A 24,880-nucleotide genomic window follows, 5' to 3' on the forward strand; every position below is an offset into this window, starting at 1 on the left:
ATAAGAAAGGTAGTTTCACATTATAGTCCATTCACACTGTATAGAAAATAGTATTATACTTATTAATTCAAATCCATACATGGTCTGCAATGCAACAACCACGAGTGTAAAGCAGATGAACGGATATTGAGAAAACATCAATATCTGTTGAATATAATGAAAACGGCATGTTTTCTGTGGGCAGATCTGACACAGTCATGGTAGTAGATATGTGCTGATGCCAATCAGGTTGAGTGTTTACTTCGCACACGATAAACACGATCAAAATATGTCGGCTGGAGTGTGTTTGGTTTCACTTGCTAATTAGATACAAACCCACAGTTCAGGCTAATTAGAATGCCATTGGGATGTCAAGGGGAAAAGTTAGTTGATCGCAAAGGTTTTTACAGTTCATCCACTGGGCGTATGAATATGGAACTTTAACAGCAATCCATCCCTCAGGGGTTTTTGTTAGTCAACCTCATGGTGGCGCTAGATAAACTACATCAACACATTGTCTTACCTCCACGGTTGGTTGAATATGAATGGACATGTGGCCTGCACTGTTGATTTCTCAGTAATGCGTGCATGACAGGACGCATTTTCTTCTGACACATATCAACCAAACAATAACATTCCACATGTGTTGCACAACCATGTCCTTAAGCTAACAGCTTCAGACTTTCCACAGACCCCCCTCCAACCCCCACCCACATGGAGCTTCCTCTTTCTGTCATGGTGGACTAGCAGACGTTTCACATACTGCTCTTATTAAGTCTAATTAGACTTCCTGACATAAGAACACAATGTTTGTCCACAGTGTGGGCGCTGGGCGGGAAGACTAGTCCACCGCTGTTTCTCTATGAACTCCACACCACCGTCACCACCCCATTCATCCACCCCACACTTACCCCCCCCTTTCACACCACCCAGCTTCAGTCATCCGCCTTCCTTGAAAGGGCCTGAAGGAGAGGTCACCGAGTGCAGGAATGCCTCTGCACTCTGTGTCTATGTGTGTGTCTGTGTGTGTGTGTGTGTCTGTGTGTGTGATGTGGGGGGAGTCTATACTGTGTAATTAAATTCTCCTCATGCATTTAGTGCATTGGGAGCATGTGCAGGATGTTGACTGTGAAAGTACTGCACTGAGACAAAGGGGTCGAGGTTTGTCTCCGCTCTCGCCCATGGCACAGCCCCCCCCCCCCAGCCCCGGTTTTGGAGGACCACTGCTTTAAGTTTTAGAATCCAAAAGACTCAAGATGTCCCATGGGTTTCTGCGCGGATGAATATGAATATGAATACCTTCACTAATCTGGGGGATTAGCTGCTGGATTGTCAAACCGTGTCTCTGGCCTCCAAAATCACCTCTAGACAGCCTGCATTTCTGCTTTAGTTCAGTTCTTTTTATTTGGCATTTAGCTCCTTAATTCAAGGCCCTCTGATTTTCCTCTGTCACATTTGACTTTGAAATTATGAGTAATGCATATTAATTTCAAGTTACAGAGAAATCTCTGCCTCTTATCTGAGTTCTTACAAGTAAGCTGACGCTGCATGTAAAAAATCTGGATTTAAGCACTGTCTACATAGCCTGTCGAGGTGTAAATTATTCCCACTTCCCAAATATTTTGTGTAAATATTTTTATTCATTTTTTTTGTGCATAAAAATCCTTTTTGTGAAGACTGTGCACTTTTCATGTGAGCTTGTTGGATAGCTGCAGCTCGGAAGTGTGATGTTTAATCTGCAGATCGCAGGTTTTGCATATGTTTTGTGGAGAAAAATGTATGATGGCATAGCACACATAAAAAGTATCATCGCTCATGGAGTAGCATACAGACTAGTGTACAAAGTAGGACAAATTAGCGTGTAAAGTTGTGCATGGAATAGTATATACAAAGTAGTGCACAAGTAGCAACCACCGGGGCAGAGACAGGAAGCAAATGTTAAAAATTGCAGTTCACACCGCAGCCTCTAGGGGCTGCCTCCAGAAGTGAGTCAATCCCCAATTAACTCTGTTGCCCCCTGGTGGCTGGCAGCAGCATATCTCATCCCGGTCATTTTTATCACTGTGATTTTATTTAGTTATTGTTGGTTTAAAAAAGTTGGAAGTAACATTGTTGTCAGTAGCCAACAGAGCAGCTGAGCTGCGGGCTCGATGTGGAAGTGGGTTAGCGTTAGCGAGACAATGTGGCCTCACCTCTTGACCTCTATACTGTGCAGACTCAACATGGCAGCGCCCATACGCAAGAAAATCAGCCTTCACGTTTGTAAAATGGTCGGAGCTGACAATGCATTGTCCATCTGTTACATCAGTACACAGGCTAGCATGCACCATTCATAGTCATTCATAGTGTGCAGGTTAGGGTTAGTTTATGCCATTGTGTATGAAATACGTCATTGGTGTCTAACACACTGTTGTAACTTGAGGTTCAGATTTCTTGAAAATGCTGTTTCCTGTTTCTAGTTTCAGAGTGAGGACTGATATTAGTCATTGGTGCTTTATTTATTAAGAATCACATTTATAGATTATTCACTCTGTATTTACAGAGCATTTACTTGTGATTGCGAAACATCCTCACCACCTTCCCTTCCATGTAACACACAAGTACAACATGGCTCTGTCTTATTTTCCCGACTCTCCCTCACTTTGATGCTTTCTCCGTGTTGGTACCAAAATGCCTGTTGGTGGTGTTGTTTTGATGTTAGCAGCAGAACCATCTCAAATTGGCCATTTAATGCGTGCAGCAGCAGCACAGGGAGCCGCTCTCTGAATGCCACTCAGAACATCCAGTGGAAAGTGAGGGCTGCTAAGAAAAAAATCGGGACCGTCTGCCGCACGACGATAATTCATAATTACATGCAAACTCCCCGGGGGGCACTTTTTCTTACATTAGAAATTAAAACATCTCCAGTGAGTGTTTGCTTGTCCAAATAGGATGAGCTCCTTCCAGAAACAAAAACCCTGCCTCCCTCACACGGCTGGTGTTAACGCTGAGCGCTGTTCTCCAGTTTATACCTTCCTCCCACTGCCTCGCTCTGCTCAATTAGCGTCATACATTTGCATTTTGGTGTGTTTGCTTTGGTGTCTTTTCAACTCTGAAAACTGAAACACTGAAGTGAAACCCGAAAGCCAACCACCCCCCCCCCTCCACACACAACTGGTTTTCTCAGTAAGTGTAGTCCAACTGTTCAACTTTCAATATTATAACATTAAAATGCCATTGATGGTTATGAGTGAACATCACAGACCCGAATGGGTCCCCAGGTGGGACACCTGGCACCCCCCCCAACGCCTTCAACTTGTGTCATTTGCCACTTTTGATTGAAAAAGGTAAAGGTGATGATTATTCGCAGTATTGATTGATTGTTTATGATTTATATTTCCAGACTAACTGTACCAACCTTCCATTCAGTCATTCTTGCAGCTAATAATAACTTTGTGTTGTCCTCAGCTATCTGTTTTAACTCTGGACATGACTCATCTTTCCAGACCTCAAGGTCACCCAGTGCACCCTTCATCAGGCTTTACAAATGCTTAATGGGCTGGACAGGGAACCAGAAACATGGAGGCTGTGTGTGTTTTTTTGTTGTTGTTTTTTTTTAGATGTGAGGTGATGGATTAACATGATTTTTAGTATGAATTTTTACCAGGCTGTAAACACGTTTCTTTCCGCTGTAAAGTTGGACATTTTTAACATGGAGGTCTGTAAAGATTGACTCACTTTTGGAGCCAGCCTCAAGTGGCCACTTGAGGAACTGCAGCTTTTGGCACTTGGCTTATTATTGCTCGCATCTGAATAGTGATGCACCCACCTGGCATACTTAAAATTTAGTCATTTTTATTTTATTGTATTCATTTTTTTTAACACCAGGCAAAGTATAAAAAAGCAAATATATGTAGAAATGAATTTTTCTGACACATTTCTTTTAGGTTAGGAAACATTAGAAGGTCTTCAGAAGGTCACTTTAGTATAGTCACTGCACAGTGACGACTATTTGCACTGTTTACTCCATCTTGCACTACTTGCACACGAGTGGTACCTGTTACATTATTACATTATTACACTGTTCCATTCGTTCATATAAGGGTCTATGTTTACCATTACATCCGCCAAGTATTTTATGTTCTGTTCATTGTATGTCTCTTATGCCATGTCTGTCATGTAAATTTAGCCTTACTTTAGTTTATTTACTTAATTTTATCTTAGTTTTTATCTTATTGCATGTTAATTATTATATGTTCTTTGTATGCACCAATCACTAAGGCAAATTCCTAGTAATGTGAACCCCCTTCACTTACATGGCAATAAACATGATTCTGATTCTGATTCTGATTAGTGTGCTTTAGTCCAAGTTACTGTCCAATTATTATTTTATTTGTATATTATTATTATTATTATTATTATTATTATTATTATTATTATTATTATTATTATTATTATTATTATATCATCACCATTATCATTGAACACTACAGATTTTACCTAATTGTTTTAATAACTCTTTTGGATTATATTTGTATTTACTAAATTGTATTAAATTAAATATAATCCACGTTCTACGTTTTTTTAACTCATAAAACAACATAAATTCTGGAGTAAAATGTGTTTTTGTGTGATGTCTGCTTGTGGAAAAAATGTCTTGTGTCATCTTTCACTGTCATATTCCCGCTGTATGCAGCAGGGGGAGGAGGAGGGGGGAGTGTGGGGGACGGTGGGTGAGAGAGGTGGTGGGGGGGGGGTGTAGCTGGATAGGCCGCCCGAACCGGAGAGCGCGAGGTGGGAGGGATTTGAGCTCGGGGGAGCAAGTAGTGCGATTCTCCAAGCTCCGGTGCGCACGTTCGACGGAGTACGCGCACGCTTCCCGCCAGCAGCAACGCAAAGCCGCGCGGCGCTAACGATGTTGTGAATGAGGGGATGGAGTGACGTCAGCGGCCGAATGTCAACAATGTAGCGACTGAGAGTAGGCGTTCCAGTCGAGTGTAACAAACAGCGGAGACGGAGCGGCACGCCGCGCTGGATCACCACGCACAACATCCATCCACACGCGCGCGCGCACACACACACTTATACAACAGACCGTAGAATCACAGACGCGGTTGTTATTGTTGTTGTTGTTCTTCTTCTTTTTTTTTCCCAATGATCATTATTGTAAGTGAGAAATAATCGAGTTGCGGCGACGGGGGAGGAGGAGGAGAAGAAGAAGAAGAAGTCTGCAGCCGGGAGGCTTTGAGGAAACGACAAAGCGAGTCATCATGTGAAAGAACTTATGTGGGGAAAAGGGCTGGAATACGAGCAGAATAGAAAGTAAAAGGTGAGTCGACGTGCACGTTTCTTTCCCCTCTCTCTCTCTCTCTCTCTCTCCCCCCGTGTTGTTTCTGTCAGTTCTCCCTCGCTCAGAATCTCAGGTCTATTGTTGATGCTCTCATAATCGAGTTGCAAACTTGCTTAAGTGGCAGCAGCGGTGGTCTCCAGCCAGCGCTCTGCGCACTGAGACATATGGGAGAGAGAGGAGAAAAAAGTCACTTATATATTTGTATGAAAAACCGCATGCATGAACCTTACAGCCTGGCGTGCGGTGCGAATATTGAAGGCTGTAATGTGTGTGTGTGTGGGGTGTGAACGCGGGTTCAGGAGTGAAACACAACTCTGTACCACATCCTGTTATGTTTTGAGTCAATACGCCGTGTGTGTGCGCGCTCCTCCCGTTATTCTCAGTTTTTTTGATGATCCCGGAGGAGGCTCAGGCGCTGCTGCTGCTGCGAATACCAGCGAAATGCTCCCGAAACAGAAGCTGCCACTTGCAGCGTCATTAAACAACCCTCCCTCAGTCGTTTACATGTGCACCAAATTGGAGCATCCTCTCCTTGTTATTTACCAATTATTACCATCGCAATATCATGTCTCCATAATTCTCTGCACTCTCTCTCTCTCTTTAAATATGAAACCAGCACACCCGCTCATGAATCCTCACAAAAACATCTAAATATTTGCTGTGTAAGGACGAGCCTTGTTTGCTCCGACAGCCAATGGAATCATCTCAATCCCATCGCTCGACGGTGGCGTTTAAGAACCCATATTTTTTTTTTCCTCCACACATTAACCCTTTATCGGGAGTTATTATAGAAACAGATCCCCCAGAAAATAAATAAAAGAAGATGTTTTTAAATGAAGAATAAAAGTGGCGACTGTGGCGGATTTTAAAGGAAAGCTGCGCCTTTTACGCACGGTCCTGCATTGTCATGTGAATGGATGCTGCAGTAGTGGCTTAGTCAGTCTTATTATGTAGTACTCAGTGATGTAGTGGGGGAATTGTGCTGTGATGTAAGCTCTGAAAATGATCTTTTTTTTTTGGACATTTTTTGATACGTTAGAACTCTTGCGCTGCAGGGCAGGTCGGTTTTAAAGAGATCTAAAATATGTGGATGGTGTGTGTTTGGACAATGGTTTGCCTGAGGGGTTTAACCGCGGCGTGCTTTGTTCATTGGAGTAATAATAATAATAATAATAATAATAAAAAAACAGAGCCGTGTGTGCGCGTCCACGGTGTGCAGTGGGAGTGATGCGGTGATACAGCATTTTAAGGAGCAGTGACATCCACACAGCATTCCTGCCGCTCTTTGTCTGTTTGCGCTGATGCAACCGTGGGGGTGGGGGTGGGGGGGGGGGGGGGGTCCGCAGGGCAGCATCTCCTCCTCAGCCACTTCTGTCATCATCATCATCATCATCATCATGTGTCGCATCTTGAAAGCCTCAATACTCCATTAAAGAAATGAGGGTGTGTGTGGTGGTGGAGGAGGAGGCTGGCGCGGCGCGGAGTGGAGTGGAGGAGGTGAGGGGTGCAGGTGTAGTAAGAGTCATCGGTGTCGCTTGTTTAAAGGCAGCTGACGTGAAACAAACACATTTTCACTGACACCGCTCTGCTTTCACTACACGTGCATGGCGGCAGCACTCATGCGCAGTTTTACGCACGGAGCCTTTTGTTCTGTACAGTAGCCCCCGCTGCCTTTCTCTCCCCCCCCCCCTTTCCATGCATGGCAATCCCCCTGTTTATTGTGAGGGGGAGGAGGGGGGAGGAGGGTGAGTGGCAAAACTGTAAACCCCACAGTGACTCAGTCAGGCTTAAATGCCACTTCATCCAACGCTGTGGTTCAGGCTGTCGCCTGTTTTCTTTGTCTATCAGCAATAGAATAAAACATAAAACACATGAGAGTATTTCTGCTTCTCTTATCACGTGCAATAACATATTTTAATTTGCAAATATGGATTGTGGCGTTACATCATAAAGCAACCAGGTTGTTTTTTTAATGTGTGACACATTTTGGACACAGCCAAATAATTAATTCACAATGTAATTTTAACCAAGGACAGTCAATGATACTATTTCCCACCTATTGCATCACATATTTTTGAATCCCACCTCTCTTCTGCCCCCTACATGGTTGTAAAAACCTGTTAAATAAGACATCACAGGGCTGCAGCCAAGTAGTGAAGCCACACACATATATATCTGTGATGAGATGCCAACAACTACAGATTTGAATAAAACAAAAACAGACGCACACACAAGAAGATGATTCATTTCATTTGATTTGTACAGTATTGAGTTTGGTCAGCATTGTCTTGTCACTCTATAACACACACGTTCCCTCACTCTATTATTATATAACCCTCGTCTCTTGAGCTGAGCTCGGCTTGGGAACATCTCTCTCAGTCTAAAGCGAGGCTGTTTTGGGGATCTTATCATAATGAGTCCCGCAGGGTTCCCAGCCACAGCTGAAATCCCACACGGCAACAGGATCCCTTCATGTGACCCGGCCGCCAGCCCCCCCACCCCCCCCTCACACACACACACACACACACACACCACCCACCCTCCGACTCTTTCTTCAGGCTTTTCCATTCCGAACTGTAGCTGTAGCTCCCGGTGTCATTGTGCTTTATGTTGCTGAAACTTTATTTTACAGAAGCTGCTGGTGTTCACAAGTAACCACGCGGGTTAATGATGCAGGATTGATTTTTGCAGTTTTTCCTAGCAGTCTGTTAAGGTGCATCATTTGTTGAAGGAGTGTTGTAAGGAAAAGGGGGGTGGGGGTTCTGATTCTCATCATTTCTTCAGTCTCCATGGACTGTTTGGATCAATGAGGGTATTTGAGTAAACCCCACCAGCTCAGCTCAGCTCAACATCCCAAGTCAGTGCCTTGGCTTGGGAGAGGGAAAAAAAAAAACATGTTCCCATAGCTCTCCCACGTCAGCACAAAGGCATGTTTGACTGGGCTGCTGCCAGTGTGAGGCGTAGAAGGAGCAGCAGTGCTGAGAGAAATCTCAGATCCTGCATTTTACACCAAGAGCTATTGTTTCCCCCCCTTCTGCCTTTCTCTCTCTGCTGTGATCCCTTCTTTCTCTCCGTCACGTCACGACTGCTCATTCTTCTTCTTCTTCTCCTGCCGTTCATGGCAGCGATGTGCTCTGACATTATCGCTGGCTGTGTGAAATCAGATTGCATTATCCCTGCAGACCCAGCTCCCCATCAGTCTGTGGCTGCAGAGTGTTTGTTGATCACACTTGTCAAGAAGCTATCAAATCTAAAACACCACAGGCATATTTCTGATTGTTCTGTTTTGGTTTGTGTGTGTGTGTGTGTTGTCTGAAAGAAATTATCAAAGCACGTAAATCATCCCTCCAGTTGCGTCAAACATACTTGATGATCACATTGGCTCGTGTCCCTGCCCCGGAGTGGAGAGCTTCACCTTCTGAACTCTCAGTTAAAATGCTTCAGTCACTCATCTTGTGGTCATCCATAAGTTCATAATTGTGGAAGCACACTGAGCTAATTAAACGACGTGCATCTGGTTCTAATAGCTGTGGAAGAGGGAGGGAGGTTTAGCAGAATTTGAAGCAGTTTAAAAGAATGTGAAGTGTCGTTCAGCGAGTGAAGAGAAAACATTTAGCACAGTGAGTGTAATGATCTGTTTGTATTGGATTAGTGCAGCACTACCACTACTGACTGCTGAGGGAGCGGAGAGCTCTGCCGACATGTGTTCAAACCTGAGAGGTGCTGCTACTTTTGGTTTCCTCACACTCAGCTGAACCTGGCACAGAACCTGGCCTCAGTCAGAAGATGTCAGCTTCAGCTGCAGGAGGAGCTTTACATGTAACCTTCTCTTCTTCGTGTGATAGACTGTGCAGAATATACTACATTCTGTTGGAACTCAGTCAGTTCAGTACAAATTATTTAAATAATAATATTAATAGAATTATAGGCTATAAAGAAAGTGTCGTGAATAAAACGACAAGTTTATTTTTTTTTCTCAACCACTAAGGACATTTTAATTATACACAGAGGTTGAAATAATTAAGAAAATAATACTAATGCACATAGAGAATGAAAAAACCAAGCCAAGAAATCTAATCTGTGAGTTGATTTTTATTTTTAATTTCTCTCTCTGCATTGTTAAAATACATTTCAAATTTGTTCTTGTGGCCCTAATTTGTGTCAAATCTCAGAAAAATCAATACAAGTGAAAAAAAGTTAAAACGACGGCAAAATTTTCAGAATTTCAGCTTCCAAATAATAATTATATATATATTTTTATTTAAAAAAAATCTGCTTTAAAAATGCTTTTCTCCCTGAGATTAGCTTAGATTGTTAAGAGAATTCTGACTTATATACTCACTGACTTATATATATATTTAGAATGACAAAAATAAAAATGTGTAAAATGTCATTAACCTAAAATCTAATAATAAATTCCTCTAAAATTATCACCTACTTTGATTCAAAGAATTTTTCTTTAATGATTTAATAATAATTCCTCCTTTTTATTTTTGCTGTGGAAAATGTCCCGTTTTCTTTCCGTCAGGTTGGCACAAAGCTTAATAAAAGGTCTGTGAGGCTTCTGAGCATGCTCCAGAGTGCACTGTGTGAGATGCACGCCTCCACATTGAAACACATCCTTTGATGAAGCTTTTGCATGTTGTTGTTTTTTAAATTCCCCTGACTTGTGTGTGGTCTCTCTTTTTTTTTTTTTTTTCCAAGCGTCACAGAACGTGAATGACATGTGTGCTACAGTTTGCCCCCCCCCCCCCTCCCTGAGCCCACTGGGGGAAAATGGCGGCCAATGAGCCCCATCGAGTGCTTTTGCCACATCTAGGTATTCACCTTGGTAACAGTAACAGAGCCATTATCACAGCATCTAGGAAGCTTTGCTCCTCCATATATTCACGCTGGATTTTCTTAGGGTTGCTTAGGTTATTCATAGTAAACACTGTTGTCTGTGTGGTCCCCAGAGCCCACCTCCCCCCTGCTGCCACCATAGAAATGATCTGCATACCATATCAAATTAGAGCAGTTTGCTGTGAAAACAAGGCAGTGTAAACAGAGTGTTCTCAGGGGTTAGTCCTCCTGGGGAACACTGAAGCACAGTAAAAGTAGTAGTAGTAGTAGGAATAGTGGTCCTCTGCTGGTCTGTCATCCGTGTTCTTTCTGCAGCTGCTGAGTCACACATAAAATGGAAGCTCATGCAGCCACTCCTGAACCACAGAATGCCACATGCAGGCTTTGTTTTTACATGTAAATCAATCTCGTGACTTATTAAGTCTTTGCAGGAATATTTTTGAACGTGCAACAAATCAAATTGCAATTATGCTTCAACAGGCTGTATTTCTAATTGACAAAATAATTGCAGTGTGTGTGCACTGGAGCTCTGGTCACATCACATGACCTTCCTGAGGAGATGGAAAATTTAAACGTCTTAAAAGTCAACAACAAGAGCAAAAGAAGAAGTTACGCAGTTCAGTCTCAGCCGTGTATAAGGGTCATGTGTTACAATCAAATTATCCAGAGCAGCCTGACAGTTAATATCATATCATAAAAATGTAAACTACAACCTTAAAAACCTGTAGAAGAGACATAGAAAACACAACAAGCTCACTTGGATTCACCTTTGAAATTGACTTTGAAATGAAAAGCGCTTGGGTGCAGACAAAAGAATGCTGCTGTGTGCTTCTTCCTCTGAAGTCTGAGGTCATATCCTTTATGTGACACCCTTTTGTTCGCCTCACTGACATGGCAGGCAACACTGAAACAAAGCATACAACCAGTGTGGCTGCAATCACCAGCGCTTTCTTCCTCTGGCTGAGTTATTGGTGCAAAGCTCATTACATTGTATGAATATGAGTGAACAAGTGAAGATTTATGGCCGAATCCTTCATGCAGCAGCGGTGGCGACAACAGAAACATTCACATGCATTTAAGATTGTGTGATAAGCGTTATAGAACTCCGTTATGAATAATACACCAACAGGACAGGATTTTTGTTGATAGTAAGATATAATAATAATAACTGAATGATTTACACCACCTTTCATCTTGTGCAAGCTTTGGCTTGTTGGTATTGTGACATACAAAATATAGGTATCCAAGAACTGAGCCTTGAGGCACTCCTCAAGTGAACAGAACAGTTACAGGTGCCTTAGAATTTCCGCATTTTCTGCAGTAAGATTTCATCGCCACAATGGAAATACATGTAATGGTGTATACATTAGCAGTACATGACTGGTACAGTTCACTACAGCTATAGTTTTGCCTTTTTTTAAGAAATGAGAGCAGCCCCAGATTATATATATTTTTGTTCTTCTCCGGTATTAATAACGGCTTCGAATCCAGTGTCCGTCGGTCCCACATTTCTTCTTACTTTCAGCATCAGTCTCAGATTCCTCACCTGCACTGCCAAGAAGCATGCTCTGTGTTTTCCGATCAGTCTTACTGAGTTACAGTGGCTTTGTTGTCACTGACTGAAATTTAAACCATTAGTTATAAGGGCCCAAGTGAAGCTCGTTCCCATCTTGCTAGAGGGCTGGACGCTTCCTGCCAAGGTCATTTTGTCCCCGCACCCCTCCACACCTCCTACACCTACCCACCTCCCTCTCCCCCCTGTGGGTCGATGGAAAGGGGGTGGGTGGGTGCTATGCTCAATCAAGCATAGTGGAAGGTATTTCAAACAATCAGCGGATTCCTGGTACGTGTAGTGAGATCATTGTTTCAGCAAAAGGGAGGGGAGGGAGCAGGGATGACCCCCAGCAGCAGCAGCAGCAGCAGGATGTTGTCCATCTGCCAAAGGTTCTCGGTGAGTGCCCTGAAGTCTGAGGTGGCAGCAGCCGTGGCAGAGGTCAGAATTTCCTCCCAGTGTGGATTTATTTGTACTGTTTTGCACATCAGAGACTCCCCACAAAAACAATACACTCCCACTGTGGACGTTAGGCATGTTAACACGGCTCTGACATCTGCAGCTCGTGAATGGGGTATAAGTAGACATTAATAAGTGTGCCTCTGTGAGTGTCAGGGAAGGACTAGTGATGATTCAGTGCACACAACAATTTGATCTCTTGATCGTTTTGTGAGTTGACAACATCTTGTGTTCACGTCGTCATTATAGCTGCATGATCTTTGCATTTGACAGTTCAAAAACATCCCCTGATTGCACTGTAGCCATGCAGATATTTGTGGTTTAGTTTGCTCTATTTTGAATTTATTGGAATTGTGTGAGCCTACCACCTTTTGCACATGTTGTGTGTGTGTCATGCATACGTGTCTTTGGATCCCAAAATATCAAATCATCTAGTTAAAGGCAGCGATTTCTCATCCGTATTTTAACAAGAGTTTTAAATGGAGGTGCTTTGGACCGTAGCCAACCAAACAAATATTTTAACTAGGGATGTCCCGATCAGGTTTTTTTGCCCTCGAGTCCGAGTCCGAGTCATTTGATTTTGAGTATCTGCCGATGCCGATTCCGATCCTAGCAAAGTGCGTGCGTGCACAGAGCCACCCTGCACAGAAGGCGTTAACTTTGAGAGTCCTAATAAATATATCCAAGTCCTGATCCGGAGGTAATGTCCGATTCCGATCAAGTCTGAAATCACGTAATCAGGCCCGATTTCCGATCACGTGATCGGATCGGGACATCCCTAATTTTAACCATATATTATTTTTAGCACCTAAACCCTACCAAAGTGAAAGTCAGTGAGACCAAACATCCCTATGAGGAAAAAAAAACTCACATATAAAAACACAAGACTGCAGTTCCTATTTGTGCAAATTGCAAACCATAAATAAAATACGATACAATGCATTTGGCTGTATAGTGGTTAGCTTGATGTTAGCTGAAGCTGTCATTATAATTTGTTTATATTACCATATGCAGACATTAGCTGTTGTGAAGAAATACAACTATAAAAGCTTTAATGCATGTGAACTCAGCTGAATTCTGCTTGCTGTTGAGCATTAGCTTAGCATGTTGCTATGGAGTCATGTGCAGCTAAATTAATGACCCATTTACGTTTATATTTACATTTTATGAAACGCCTACAAATCATTTTTTTTTTACCCAAAATATGAATGTAAGAGTTGTTATGAACAATCCTGTACTGTCTGCTAGGATCCAATCTCCTCATCAATCTTCTGTGCGGGGATGGTGTGGACCAGCCCTTTAACGTCTGCATGCATTTGGGAGCATTTTACAGTAAACCAAATCTTCACATTTTCATTGACGTTGTTAAGGCACTGAAGTGTAAAATAACAAAGTGCATTCAGTGTGCGGTTTGGTGAAGAAGTGCAGCTGTAAAAGGAGGTTTCAGCATGGGAGGAGACGACGGCTTATGAAGGGGGGCGGGGGTGGGGAGGCATCCTGTGAGACCAGCACAGGTGGTTTGGAGCCGGTGGGTGTAGCGGTGGGAGGGAATGAAGAGGTTGTTGTAGGCGTTGAGGTGCAGTAACGTGCCCACTTCCTTGCACCGAGCCCCCGTGCAGTACTGTAAACCCATAAGCTTACAACGAGATCAGCAGGATTTGTCGACGGTGGCTTTTTGCCATTTCACAGCAGGCAGCCATAGGTGGAGATCCTGTCTGTGCACTCTACTGGCCCACTGCGCCTCGTACTTCCTTATGGTGGCTTTTAATTTGTTGCCACGACACACGCACACACACACACACACACACACAAAGGAGCAAAATGAATTCTTCAGCAGCGGCCAAGTTGTGAATTGAAAGCATAAAAGTGTGAGCATATGACGTTTGTCCCCGATGGGTTTTCCATTTGTTGCCTACAGATGTCGAATGGAAAACATGAAAGTTTTGGGCTAAATCCACAAATCAGCCCTTCCTGTCGGGGGGGGAGTGGTTTTTACATGGATACATGTCAGCCAGGTTTCTGCTGAGTTCATCAAGTAACTTCAAGTGAATGAGCCAATAAAAACCTCCTCACAGGGCATGTTCATGTAGTTAGTGTCATTACAGCACTTGATGTTGATGTACAGATATATATGAAACTTATTTTACTCTTTATCAATGTCTGTAAACTTGATTAATCTTCTTGCAAACAATTAGCTGCAAGCTCTGAAAGAATTTCCCATGGTGCAAAGAGGATGTATTTTTAAAGGCTAACCCAGAAATTAGCATCTCACAGTGGGAATTTTACAAATATTGTTCAAAATAAGCTCCATGACAAAACCACAGGTTTATGAGAGATTTAGTTATTTTCTGGGGCTAATGTCATGGTATTAACTGACTGTGGTCACATGACTTTAACCCCTTCACCTTCTGTAGGTTCTTGTAGCCACTTGTTAGCAAAGAAAGAAAAGAAAAAAACAGACTACTGTGTTTTGTGTTGTAAAATAATAATAATAATAATACTATACACTTTCATACATTCATAAACCATTTGATGACTAACCAAAATTTTTATATTAATATAATAACAATAATAATGTTTAAATCAAATAAATATGGGGAAAAAATGAATTATTCGATATAAATATTTAACTACAGCACATAAATAATGTGGAAAATGTGTTTTAATGTAAAATACAGTTTTTGTGTAGCTCATATGCTTAAAAGCTACAAGGTTGACTTTATATGTGCCTTTAATGTATTTTTACATACAAAATATGTGCTATGATCTACATAACTACAATATTCGTTTCATTTTCATAAGTAGAGCTTTTCGAACATTTGTATTATACTATTTTGTTTTGAGCAGTCAGTGATGACTCCTGGTTGATCCTAAACTCTTCTGTGAGGTCATTTGTAAAGTGAACAACAAAATGTGGGCATAAATTAATTCGGGGGTGCATCCTGCAAGGTGGTGTAGCCTGGAGCTAAACTACTGCGATTCTTTTTTTTTTACATTGTTGTATTGTCAACTTGGAAAGCAGCAAGGTTCTGCTGAGAGGTCTGAGAGTGAAAAACTGCCCAAAAGATTAGAAATAAAGATGTTTGGATTAAAAATGTGTATTTTACAGGACGGGAGTTTCGGTTTCTTTCTTCTCTTTACTCTCAGCTTGTTTTGTTGTTGTTCTCAAATCAGTTTTTTTACATGTATGGAACGTTTGGTGTAATCCCATCATTTTGTGTCTGAATAGTAGAGAGAAGGCAGTGCAGCGTGATGGGAGGAAATGACCTCACAGCACAAGCTTTAGGAGTGTAGAAGAAGACGGATGTTGACATGTTATCGTCAGCAGTTCCTCATTTGTGTAAAACCCTGTTTTTTTTAAGCAGTGTTACATCCAGAGAGGATAAATGATGAGAGAACACCTCAGTCTGAGCCCGGCTGAGTTTGCAGACACACTGTTGTAAAGTAAAACTCTTCAGTGGAGTGTGGAACAGCAGAGGACATGTCAGTGGTAGCTCTGTGTTGACAGTCCGTTGTTCGGCGGGCATCATGTCCTGGTTGTGTTGACAGTCCGTTGTTCGGCGGGCATCATGTCCTGGTTGTGTTGACAGTCCGTTCGGCGGGCGTCATGTCCTGGTTGTGTTGACAGTCCGTTGTTCGGCGGGCATCATGTCCTGGTTGTGTTGACAGTCCGTTCGGCGGGCATCATGTCCTGGTTGTGTTGACAGTCCGTTGTTTGACGGGCATCATGTCCTGGTTGTGTTGACAGTCCGTTCGGCGGGCGTCATGTCCTGTGCTGCAGTGAGTAAGCACTCCTCTCTCTTGTTGTGTACCTGTAGTGGTCACATGTTCCCGGGCCAGGCTGTGCCATTAAAGACAGATGGTGAAAGGTCAACCAGGCAGAGCTGTGGACGGTCCACTGTTGATACTGAGTCACAAGATCTGCGTCAGCCAAGCATGTCAAAACAGCACTGTGGGCGCCCGGCCTCGGACTTTAACACCACACTGTTTAATTACACAGTGTAAAACTCGTTTTGAGCTTTTCTTTTCAAGCTCCACATCTTATTTCTGTTTTGTAAATTTGGCACATGTTAATCCTTTATTTTTTTAATTATTAATCAGAAGAGCAGGCTGATTTTCAGCCAATCAGGGTCCAGATCAGAGAATATTTTCCTGTAAACTGGCACTTGCTCAAATTAAGATTATAATTTGTCAGATTTATCTTCATCATAATTGCATTAATTAAAGTTTTTTTTGTTATTTAAGATACATCGTTACAAGCTAAATTACATGTTAATGTATTTATTAGACTATATAACATCACATATTCTAACTTCCTTTTTGTTAAAACACACCTATCCGAGTATCATTCAGGTAATAGGAAGTATTGATAAATGTTCGTTCTTCACCATATTCTGATACTTGAGATGGATGAAGGAAATAATTGCTGGACATATTAACTACTGAGAAAAGCTGCGAGCTGCTTGCTTTGACCTCCTGATACCCTGACCTGACCCGCCTCACATCATCATTCCTTCCTCTCATAGCGTCAGATTACACCCTTTATTGATTACTACTAAAGAACAAAGAGGACCGTCCTGGGAGAACATGTTGCACATGTGTAAAGTCCAGTTAAATAAAAAAAAACAAAAAAAAAAGGTTGTGAAAACAGCGAGGAGAGCGGCCGAGTTTGTGAGAGCGGAGAGATCAGTGGTGGTGGTGGCTGCGTGGAAGGCTGAAGAGCAGCCAGCAATTTAGATAGATTACAGTAGCAGAGCCCAGAGCCTTTCATGTCACTCATGGATTGTGTCTGAAGGCGAAGGAAGTAAATTGGTTCCCATCATGCTTAGCAAGTGCTGCTCTGTCTGATTCTGATGGCTGCGCCAGTTTGAACGCCGTGATGTGTTTGTAGTCAGCGTCTTCACAGGCACACACAGCATATTTAAAAACATTTTTAAACGCAGCATTTCCTGAGTAACACATACTGACTGGAGTATTAGTCGGGTTGTTGTTAGGATGTAAAAAGAAGTCAGATGTTTGCTCCTGTGCTCCCAAATACTTGGATATCAGCGGGGTTTTTGTATGTGCACCGTTGCCAGTATTTTCTGGTTAAAGGTTGTATTTTTTGAATATTCTGTGCTGAGATTGTGATGGATCATCACCCTTTTCCAGTCCAGCTGCTGTAGAGATCATTAGCCTGAGCTGCTGTCTTGTTACTCCACACACAAAAAACAGATTTTCAGAGCAGGTTTAAATGTGAAAGTGAAAGATTTCTCTCAAGACCTTAACGCCTTAGTGTGCTAAACATCCATTTGAGGAAATATTTCAGAAAAGAGGCTGAAACCTTTTTCTAAGAAGAATCAAAAATGAGTGTGGATGTAGCGTCATAGACAAAGAATAAATACTTTTGAGTATGGATATGATATTCTTGCTATTTCTGATTTTACTGCCTCAGTCAAAGCACATGATGTAAAGTGCACAGCCTTACAAGGATTTATTCAAAGATAATCACCTTTCAAAATAAGAGGAGAACAAGTTTAAAGACAAATACTTGATTCTATTCTATTCTAATGACGTCTTAATTAAAAAAAAATGACTGAGAATGAAATGTTTTGCTTATAAAATGTCAGCCAATGTTCAGTTAATGCTGATTTGCACTTCTTATTAGTCCAGCTCGGGTGCAGTCAGGGAACAGTTGATACACCTTTAAAGGTTAATTCTTACAAAATTTATTAATTAGTAGGTTTTCAAAAAAAAAAAAAATACTGGCTAGGTATTGAGTGGAAAAAGGGAGAGAGAGAAAAGATGACAACTGGACTTATTATTATTAACAAACGTATTTTTCTCACCTTTTTGTAGGTTTCTAAATAAGTAAGTGAAAGCAGTAAAAGTCAGATTATACAGCAAAAGTCTTGAATGATGTCTGAACTGATGCTTGTGCACGTGTTAGCATAGCTTTCCTGTTAGATAAGATGAGTAATTGTGGATGATAGGAGGGTCTGTCTTCACGCTGCAGGGACGCCCTCCCCACGCTCCGCCGACCTGCCAATCATCTGTCTGGCCCCGCATCTTTCTGACTGGTAGTGATGTAGATGTGTCCGCTCGCTGCTTCGTGGATAAATGATCACTAATCACCCCCAGAAGATGAAGGACAAATCTGTAAGTAGATCTTAACACGGTTACACGCTCCACCATTTTGTTTTTCTTTTTTTTAAATGTGTCAAAACATTATTTTCTGTTGGCAGGAAGGCTGTTTTTTCCTGTTGTGGTTTGGCTGTGTGAAGCCGAGGCAAACATTTGTCACAGTGTACACACACACAAACAAAAATTAGGCGGTGCTTTTGTCTGATTGTTTACATCTGTATTAGATTTATATTTTAGCAGATTTTTTTTTAGAATCCAGACATAATTTCTCCTCTCTTGGGATTTCTTTGTTTTTGTTTGTTTTGTTTGTTTTTTGTTGGATCTTAAAATCATGCGACACCTCAGAGGGACGATCTCGTCTGCACGTTCAAGTGCAAGAGACAAACCGCACTATTTGAAACTAATAAATTCTTGACAATGTTCGCATTTCCATTTATAACTAACTTTTGCAAAGGAAACAAAACTTCCTTCTCTGACTTCCTTTGCAGGTGCTAGAGTAGCGGCTGTAGTAGACCTATTATTCAGTGGTAATTAATCCAACTTTCTCTCCTGAGTTAGTGTCAGACTCATAATTATTAACAACTCGTGTGACTCACCTCGCAGAATAGACCTTACAGTTTAACCCTTCCTGTCTACAAACAGACAGGAAGGCCACATATCCCACTGAATACCTGCTTGTTGGGAGGAAAGTTATATAAAAGTGATAAGTTCCTCGCACGTCTGTCCATGGCACGTGCTTTGCGTATGTACGTTAAAAAAAAAAACCCTAATCCCAGCTTTTCTGAATAGGCTTCAAGCAAACACAAAGGCGTTCTTTTTTCTTGGAGCAGTTGGTGTCATAGACAGGGTTTGTGGCTTAGTGTAAGCAGTGGAGTTAAAGCTGATGTAGTAGGAGTTACAACTTGTCAGAGTGCTTAAAACCAGACCACGTGGAGTGCTGGCATCTGCGCGTCACGCCCTGAGACGGGCTCAGCGTGGATACTTTTACTTTTGGCGGCTGTGGCATGCCGCTCAGGCCCTGTGTGTGTGTCTAAAGCAGGTTAATGAAATACTTAACTGTGTATGTCTTTGGTCTTTGTTTTGGTTTGACACCGTAAACACCAAAAATGTTGGTCAGTGTGTGAGCATGTGTGGCACACAAGTGGCAACACTGGATAAAATCTCTGCACTTGACTTCTTTAGGCTGCGATAAGACCTGACTCTAAACCACACGCTGCAAAGCTACATCTAGATCCTTTAACATTAGAAAGCTAAAGCTGGCGAGTCCACTCACTCAAACAGCAACTAAGTGTAAAGACAGGCCATGTGACCGGCGGTCCTCTTTTTTTTTTCCTTAAAAATGTGATTAAATATGCTGGAAAATGAAAAACAATCTGTGTAATAATGGGGTTCTGGTGCTATTTTTACACGTTAACATGTTTAATATTGAAAATCATTGACTGATGATAGCTGTGGATGTGTTCTTTTATAGTTAAGTATTTATTTTCTTCATTTTTTTTTGGTCGTAATTAGGGTGCAAATTCATGATGGATGCATAAATCCAGATGAACTAAAACAAGTGAAGAAACAAAAAAAATTTATTAGGGCCCGAGCACGAAATGTGCGACAAGATCGCCTTTTTGGGGGCCTTAACATGCCCCAAAACTCACCAAACTTTGTGGAAAAATTCATTCCCCCGAAAAATTTGGTAATTTGCTGCTTTTGAAGTGCACATGGAAAAATAGGCTCTATAGCGCCCCCCCCTAACATGTAGCCCCTTTGATTTATCTTGGTACGTTGCCATGTCAACAGTCCACTGATGTCATCAAATGAGACAAGACAAAAAAAAACGCATTCCAAAACTCTTTCAAAAGTGTTACGGTGTGTTGGGGGCGTGGCCTCAAAGTTGACCATTCGCCATTACAAAGGAACACTGTATTTTCTGCAGTACCACCAACATACTTCATGCAATGTGGACAAAATCTTACAGTACTGCTATGGACCTGAGTCTGAACAGATATATATATGCTAATAGGATGATACCGTCACAGCGCCACCTACTGGCAGCAGGAAATTTTTGTTGTAAACATGTGTTTAAAACAGTTTCAGCATCACAGCTTGCAAAGTTGCTTAAAAATGTTATTTGTTGTCTTGCATACGATAATCTGTGCAGGATGCTAAATCTAAAACTAGACAGGGGCAGGCAGGGGATTCCTGTAACAGTAAATAACAAAATCCTGCTTAATTTCGGTGTATTTATTTCAGCAATGACCTCGTAAATAATGGAATGTTCAAAGAAAACACAAGACAAAATATTTTTTCGTCATAAATTAGGAGAGGTATGAGGTGAACTGTCTGCCCTGTAATCCAGTGTGTGTGTGTGTGTGTGTGTGTGTGTGTGTGTGTGTGTTTTACAAAGCAAACATAATCCAAGCACATAATTCACACATGGACCCTGTCTGGGAGTTTAAGTGCTTGTTGCCTGGGTTTGAACGAGGCCTCTCTGAAGTATCCATGCTCCACTGTACTGGTCTGTGTGCTTCCCATGATGCACCTCCCCATCTCCAGCCCTAGCACAGGCAGTGAAAGAGGCCATTGTTCCTGTCACTCTGAGGCATGTTGCTTGCACTTATGACACAGAGTGGGAGAAATTATTCCCATTATACCCTGGAATGTCTTTGGATCAATCAGTTTAGTATAAATAAGTGCTGCTCCCTTGCAGAGTTTGATTTATAAAGTTACAGCGGTGCTTGTTTACATTAAAGAAACGAGGAGGAAGTATTTCACACTGAGACATATTTGCATGTTTTAAATCAAAAGCGACACCTTGTTTTATGCTAATTCTTCCTCCTCATTGAGGCATTTTTCATTTTTTTTAGCTTGACCTGGAGCAAAGACCTCCTCCAGAGCCCGATTCACATGTCTGATCCTCTGAATCAAGCAGCCTGTTAACACTTTGCAAGAAAACAAGTGGCTTTCAGGACTTCTCTCCCCTTCATCCCCCCCTCCCCTTCTTTTTTTTCTCGCCAAGCTTTGATTGATGTGCAGCAAACCACAGTTGGAAAAGCTCACAGCTTCTCTCATGGATTTTTCCGGCATGATGTAATGTTTTGATGATCCTGAATGTATTACGCCGTGTGCTGTGACACTCAAAACAAAAGAAATATCCTCCCCTTGAAAAGGTGGACTTTTCTGTCTTCTCAGGCAGATCATTTATGCTTCACGTACCATGAGACCCTCTGAATCCCCAAAACAGGACGCTCGGTGCTTTGACATGCGTGAGAACGTTTGATTCTCCCTGTTCTCAAGTTCCAGGCCACATGAAGTCCTTATGGAAGTGTGGAGTACTGTTCCTATCTCTGCAGCTATAAGTGCTGCAAAAACACAAAAAAAAGTCGTTGAGTCGTAGAAGTCTCTGCCACAGCCACTCAGGGTGTAAACCCTGAGTGGCACGCAGAGGTCATGAAACACTGCCCTATCCATCAGCGGCGAGTCTATTTTTAACCCTGCTGTATCACGTATCACCTCTTGCCATTTTGTTCTTTTGTTCAGTGGGGAGGGATATTTCGGGACAGTCTCAGATAGGGTGGAAGGCGAGGTGAGGCGGACCCACCTCACCTTCCTCTTACTCTCCTCTTTATGAGTGTGTGTGTGTGTGTGTGAGGTGAGGCAAAGCCCACGATGCCTGCTGCTGACCTGTTGCTTGAAAAAAAAAAAAGTGCTCTTCCCCATTCATTAGCCCACGCTGCTACCAAGCGCGTTCAGTGTGTGTCTGTATTTGTGGTCTCTGATAGGATCCAGATGGCTCAGTCTGGAACACCCGTGCGGTCCTCGTACGAGATTCACATATGGCTACCAGTGAAGGGATATTTAAAGGAGCCGTGCAGCAGGGTCACACTGTAAACAAGTGATTGTGCACGTATTCGTGGTGTCATCAGTTCATTTAATCCACTTACGATGGAGAGCTTTTGCTTAGAGTGATTTTTACACAGCGGCCTGGAACAGTGTTCCATGGTGCAGATTGACGGTACTAATGACGGTGACTCGGGACATTCTGGCTTGGCAGAAAGAACAGTTTCAGACATTTAATATGCCTACTGAGGTATTAATGAGAATGGAATCTGTTCTGTAAATAGTGCAGACAGAAAAGTATGGATGTAGTGAGTGATCAGGGCTAAATCTTCCTGAGGGAAGAGCGCACAGACTCGTCTGCTGCTGCTGTATTTGTTTGGGTTGGGTTATGATCCTCTCCTCGTCTGCTGCTCTGTTTTGCTCCGATTTTGCACAGCTATGAATGTGGCGGGGGGAATGTGCAATGGGGCGGGGTAACAGAGTGGGAAAGGGGAGGGAGCGGCGCAGGAATTCCCACTCACTTGGCTCATCTTGCATTTGCTGTACTGCTTCACCAGCTCTCCCCCCGCCACACATGGAAAAGGGGATGTTTTGTTTGTGAAACGCACAACGCTCTCTGTGGGCCCTCTTTTTTTTTTTTTTTTTTTTTTTTTTCTCCAACCATTGGGGACCCGGAGACACAGCCACGATGTGGCTGCTCAGTTAGCGGGGAGGAGGCACCGCTGAGTTCATTCATCCACCTCTCAAGGGCCCCTTTTTGCTTTTATTTTTAGCCAAAATCCATCAGGCCTGACAAGTTGAGGGCAGCGCTCCAGGTCCCTTCCACAAAGTCAATCTTCTCCTCCCCTCTTGAGGGTGAAAAAACAAAACAAAAAAGAGCTCCGGACAGCCCTGCTTCAGGCTTCGGGGTTTTGTTGAGTCATGTGAGATCATGTACACAGAAACAGAGGAGAGGGTGGGGGGCTGAAGATGGAATGGGCTGCAGGGGTAAATGAGGCGGGAGGAGTTGAGACCAGGGGCAACAGGGGAGCTAAAATCTGCTCAGAGGCCAACAGACAGCAGAACATGCTGCTGCTAGCCTTGTATAAGGTAATGTCTAGCGAGCATGTTGGGGTGGGACGTGTGCACAGATTTATTTTAATACATGGCCGGCCTTGCCAGTGGGGTTGGGGAGGAGGATCCCAGGAACACTGTCACACTTCAGAGACAAGACGGGACTTTTTAGTAGACAAACCCACCACAGGCGAATTTAAAAAAAAAAAAAAAAAACACTGAAAAGAGGCAAGTTTCAGTCACGGTTTGTTTGACCTTTTAATCTGCATGATCACACAGGATTGTTTTTCTATCCCCTGAATGCTGTGTGCGCTCGGATCTCCTCCGGCTGTTTTCGTACGGCCGGACCAGCTCCTCTGACAGATGCATGTTTTGAGTTCACTGCCCTGCAGGGAAGTCTGGATTTGGCATGTCAGTCTGGTATTTAGCATTGCAGAGATGCAGTATGAGCTGTAGTCATGCAGCACGGAGGTGCAGGTCTGCTGTGCCTTCATACCTGATTCAGAGGTTTTGAGCTTTATTAGGTTATCAGGTTCAGTGAAATAATTTATTTAATTTTTGATGTATAAAAGACCCCAAAATAATGCATTTATTTGTTACAATAATGGGGTTTTTTTTGGTCTTGTCTACAGGGCTTAAGTGTTTTTTGTGACCAAATGCTTGTTAGACAGTTGACATGTCATTTTTATTTCTTTAACAACTTCACAAACACAGGATAAAATTCTAAAAATGTCTATGCATATGCAAATTTAAAGCAGAAATGACTGTTTATTTGTGCTTTATTTGAGCTTACAGAGGTGCTACTGTCATGTTGTGCAACTGAAGACAGAGAGGGAAAGCATGCCTATGTGCCTTTAATAATTGAGTCTTAGCTAATTTTGGACTTGGCTCGGCATGGGCTGCTACTATCAGGTTCAGTGTTGACTTAATGGCAGTGGCAGTGATGTCCAGCTCCCGCAGGTTGGTTGTGGAAAGTAAATCCAAAGACAAGCAAGCTAGCGTTACAGAAGCGTGCACTGGCTCCGATATATGTTCTGTTGTAGAATTAGACTGTTTTTAGAGGACATTCTGTGGGTTAATAATTGTTTTATAGCCTATATAAAAAGCTGCAATGCTCTCACAGGACATAAATCAGCGCAGTCTGTCTGTGTGGGGTTGTTCTCTGCAGCCTGCTGGAAACAAGGCTGCACACGGCAGCCCACCTTGAGTGATGAAGGTCACACAAGAGGAGAGTTAATGACCAGGAACACAGGGCAACTTTAATGAACCCTGCACAAGTGTTATTTAGATTCCATTATAGAATGTCCTCTCACTCCTGTTGGAGCTGTCAGGAGACGCTATATGCTCCGTCTGTGCTCGTGTGACTTCGCGTGTGTGACTGTATCTGTGAGCTTCATGGAATTTATTAGAAGATGATAGAAGATGCTCCAGATAAAGATTTATTATATATGTTTACATGTGTCACTATGTGTGGTGAAGCTTCAGGGTTTACTCTAACAATCATTGTATAGCTGAGTTACCCAGTGAAAGATGCATATTGCTCATAACCAGCTTCAGTCAGGCAGTAGTTACATTCTTTCATGCCAACAATGAGTCAACGATGTGACGTGGAAGGCTTCGTGTCACAATTTTTAGGATTGAATCTAGGCCTGTCACGATAGCAGATTTTGCTGGGCGATTATTTGCCAAGAGAAATTATTGCGATAAGCGAT

At 42.5% G+C, this 24,880-nt stretch overlaps 1 protein-coding gene across 2 annotated transcripts in view; it reads left to right on the forward strand.

The window, feature by feature from the left end:
- The first annotated feature begins 4,949 nt into the window (after positions 1 to 4,949).
- The window catches only part of bach2b (BACH transcriptional regulator 2b), a 71,738-nt gene continuing 51,807 nt past the window's right edge, over positions 4,950 to 24,880 (forward strand). The window contains exons 1-2 of one of the 2 annotated variants that reach the window (XM_028397061.1): positions 4,950 to 5,287; positions 18,157 to 18,299. In XM_028397061.1, the coding sequence (XP_028252862.1) occupies positions 18,261 to 18,299 (39 nt within the window). In that variant the 5' untranslated portion in view covers positions 4,950 to 5,287; positions 18,157 to 18,260. The remainder of the gene's footprint in view (positions 5,288 to 18,156; positions 18,300 to 24,880) is intronic. The other variant, XM_028397062.1, reaches the window with a different exon arrangement.

This window comes from Parambassis ranga, chromosome 24 (assembly GCF_900634625.1).
Source record: "Parambassis ranga chromosome 24, fParRan2.1, whole genome shotgun sequence".
Taxonomy (NCBI): domain Eukaryota; kingdom Metazoa; phylum Chordata; class Actinopteri; family Ambassidae; genus Parambassis; species Parambassis ranga.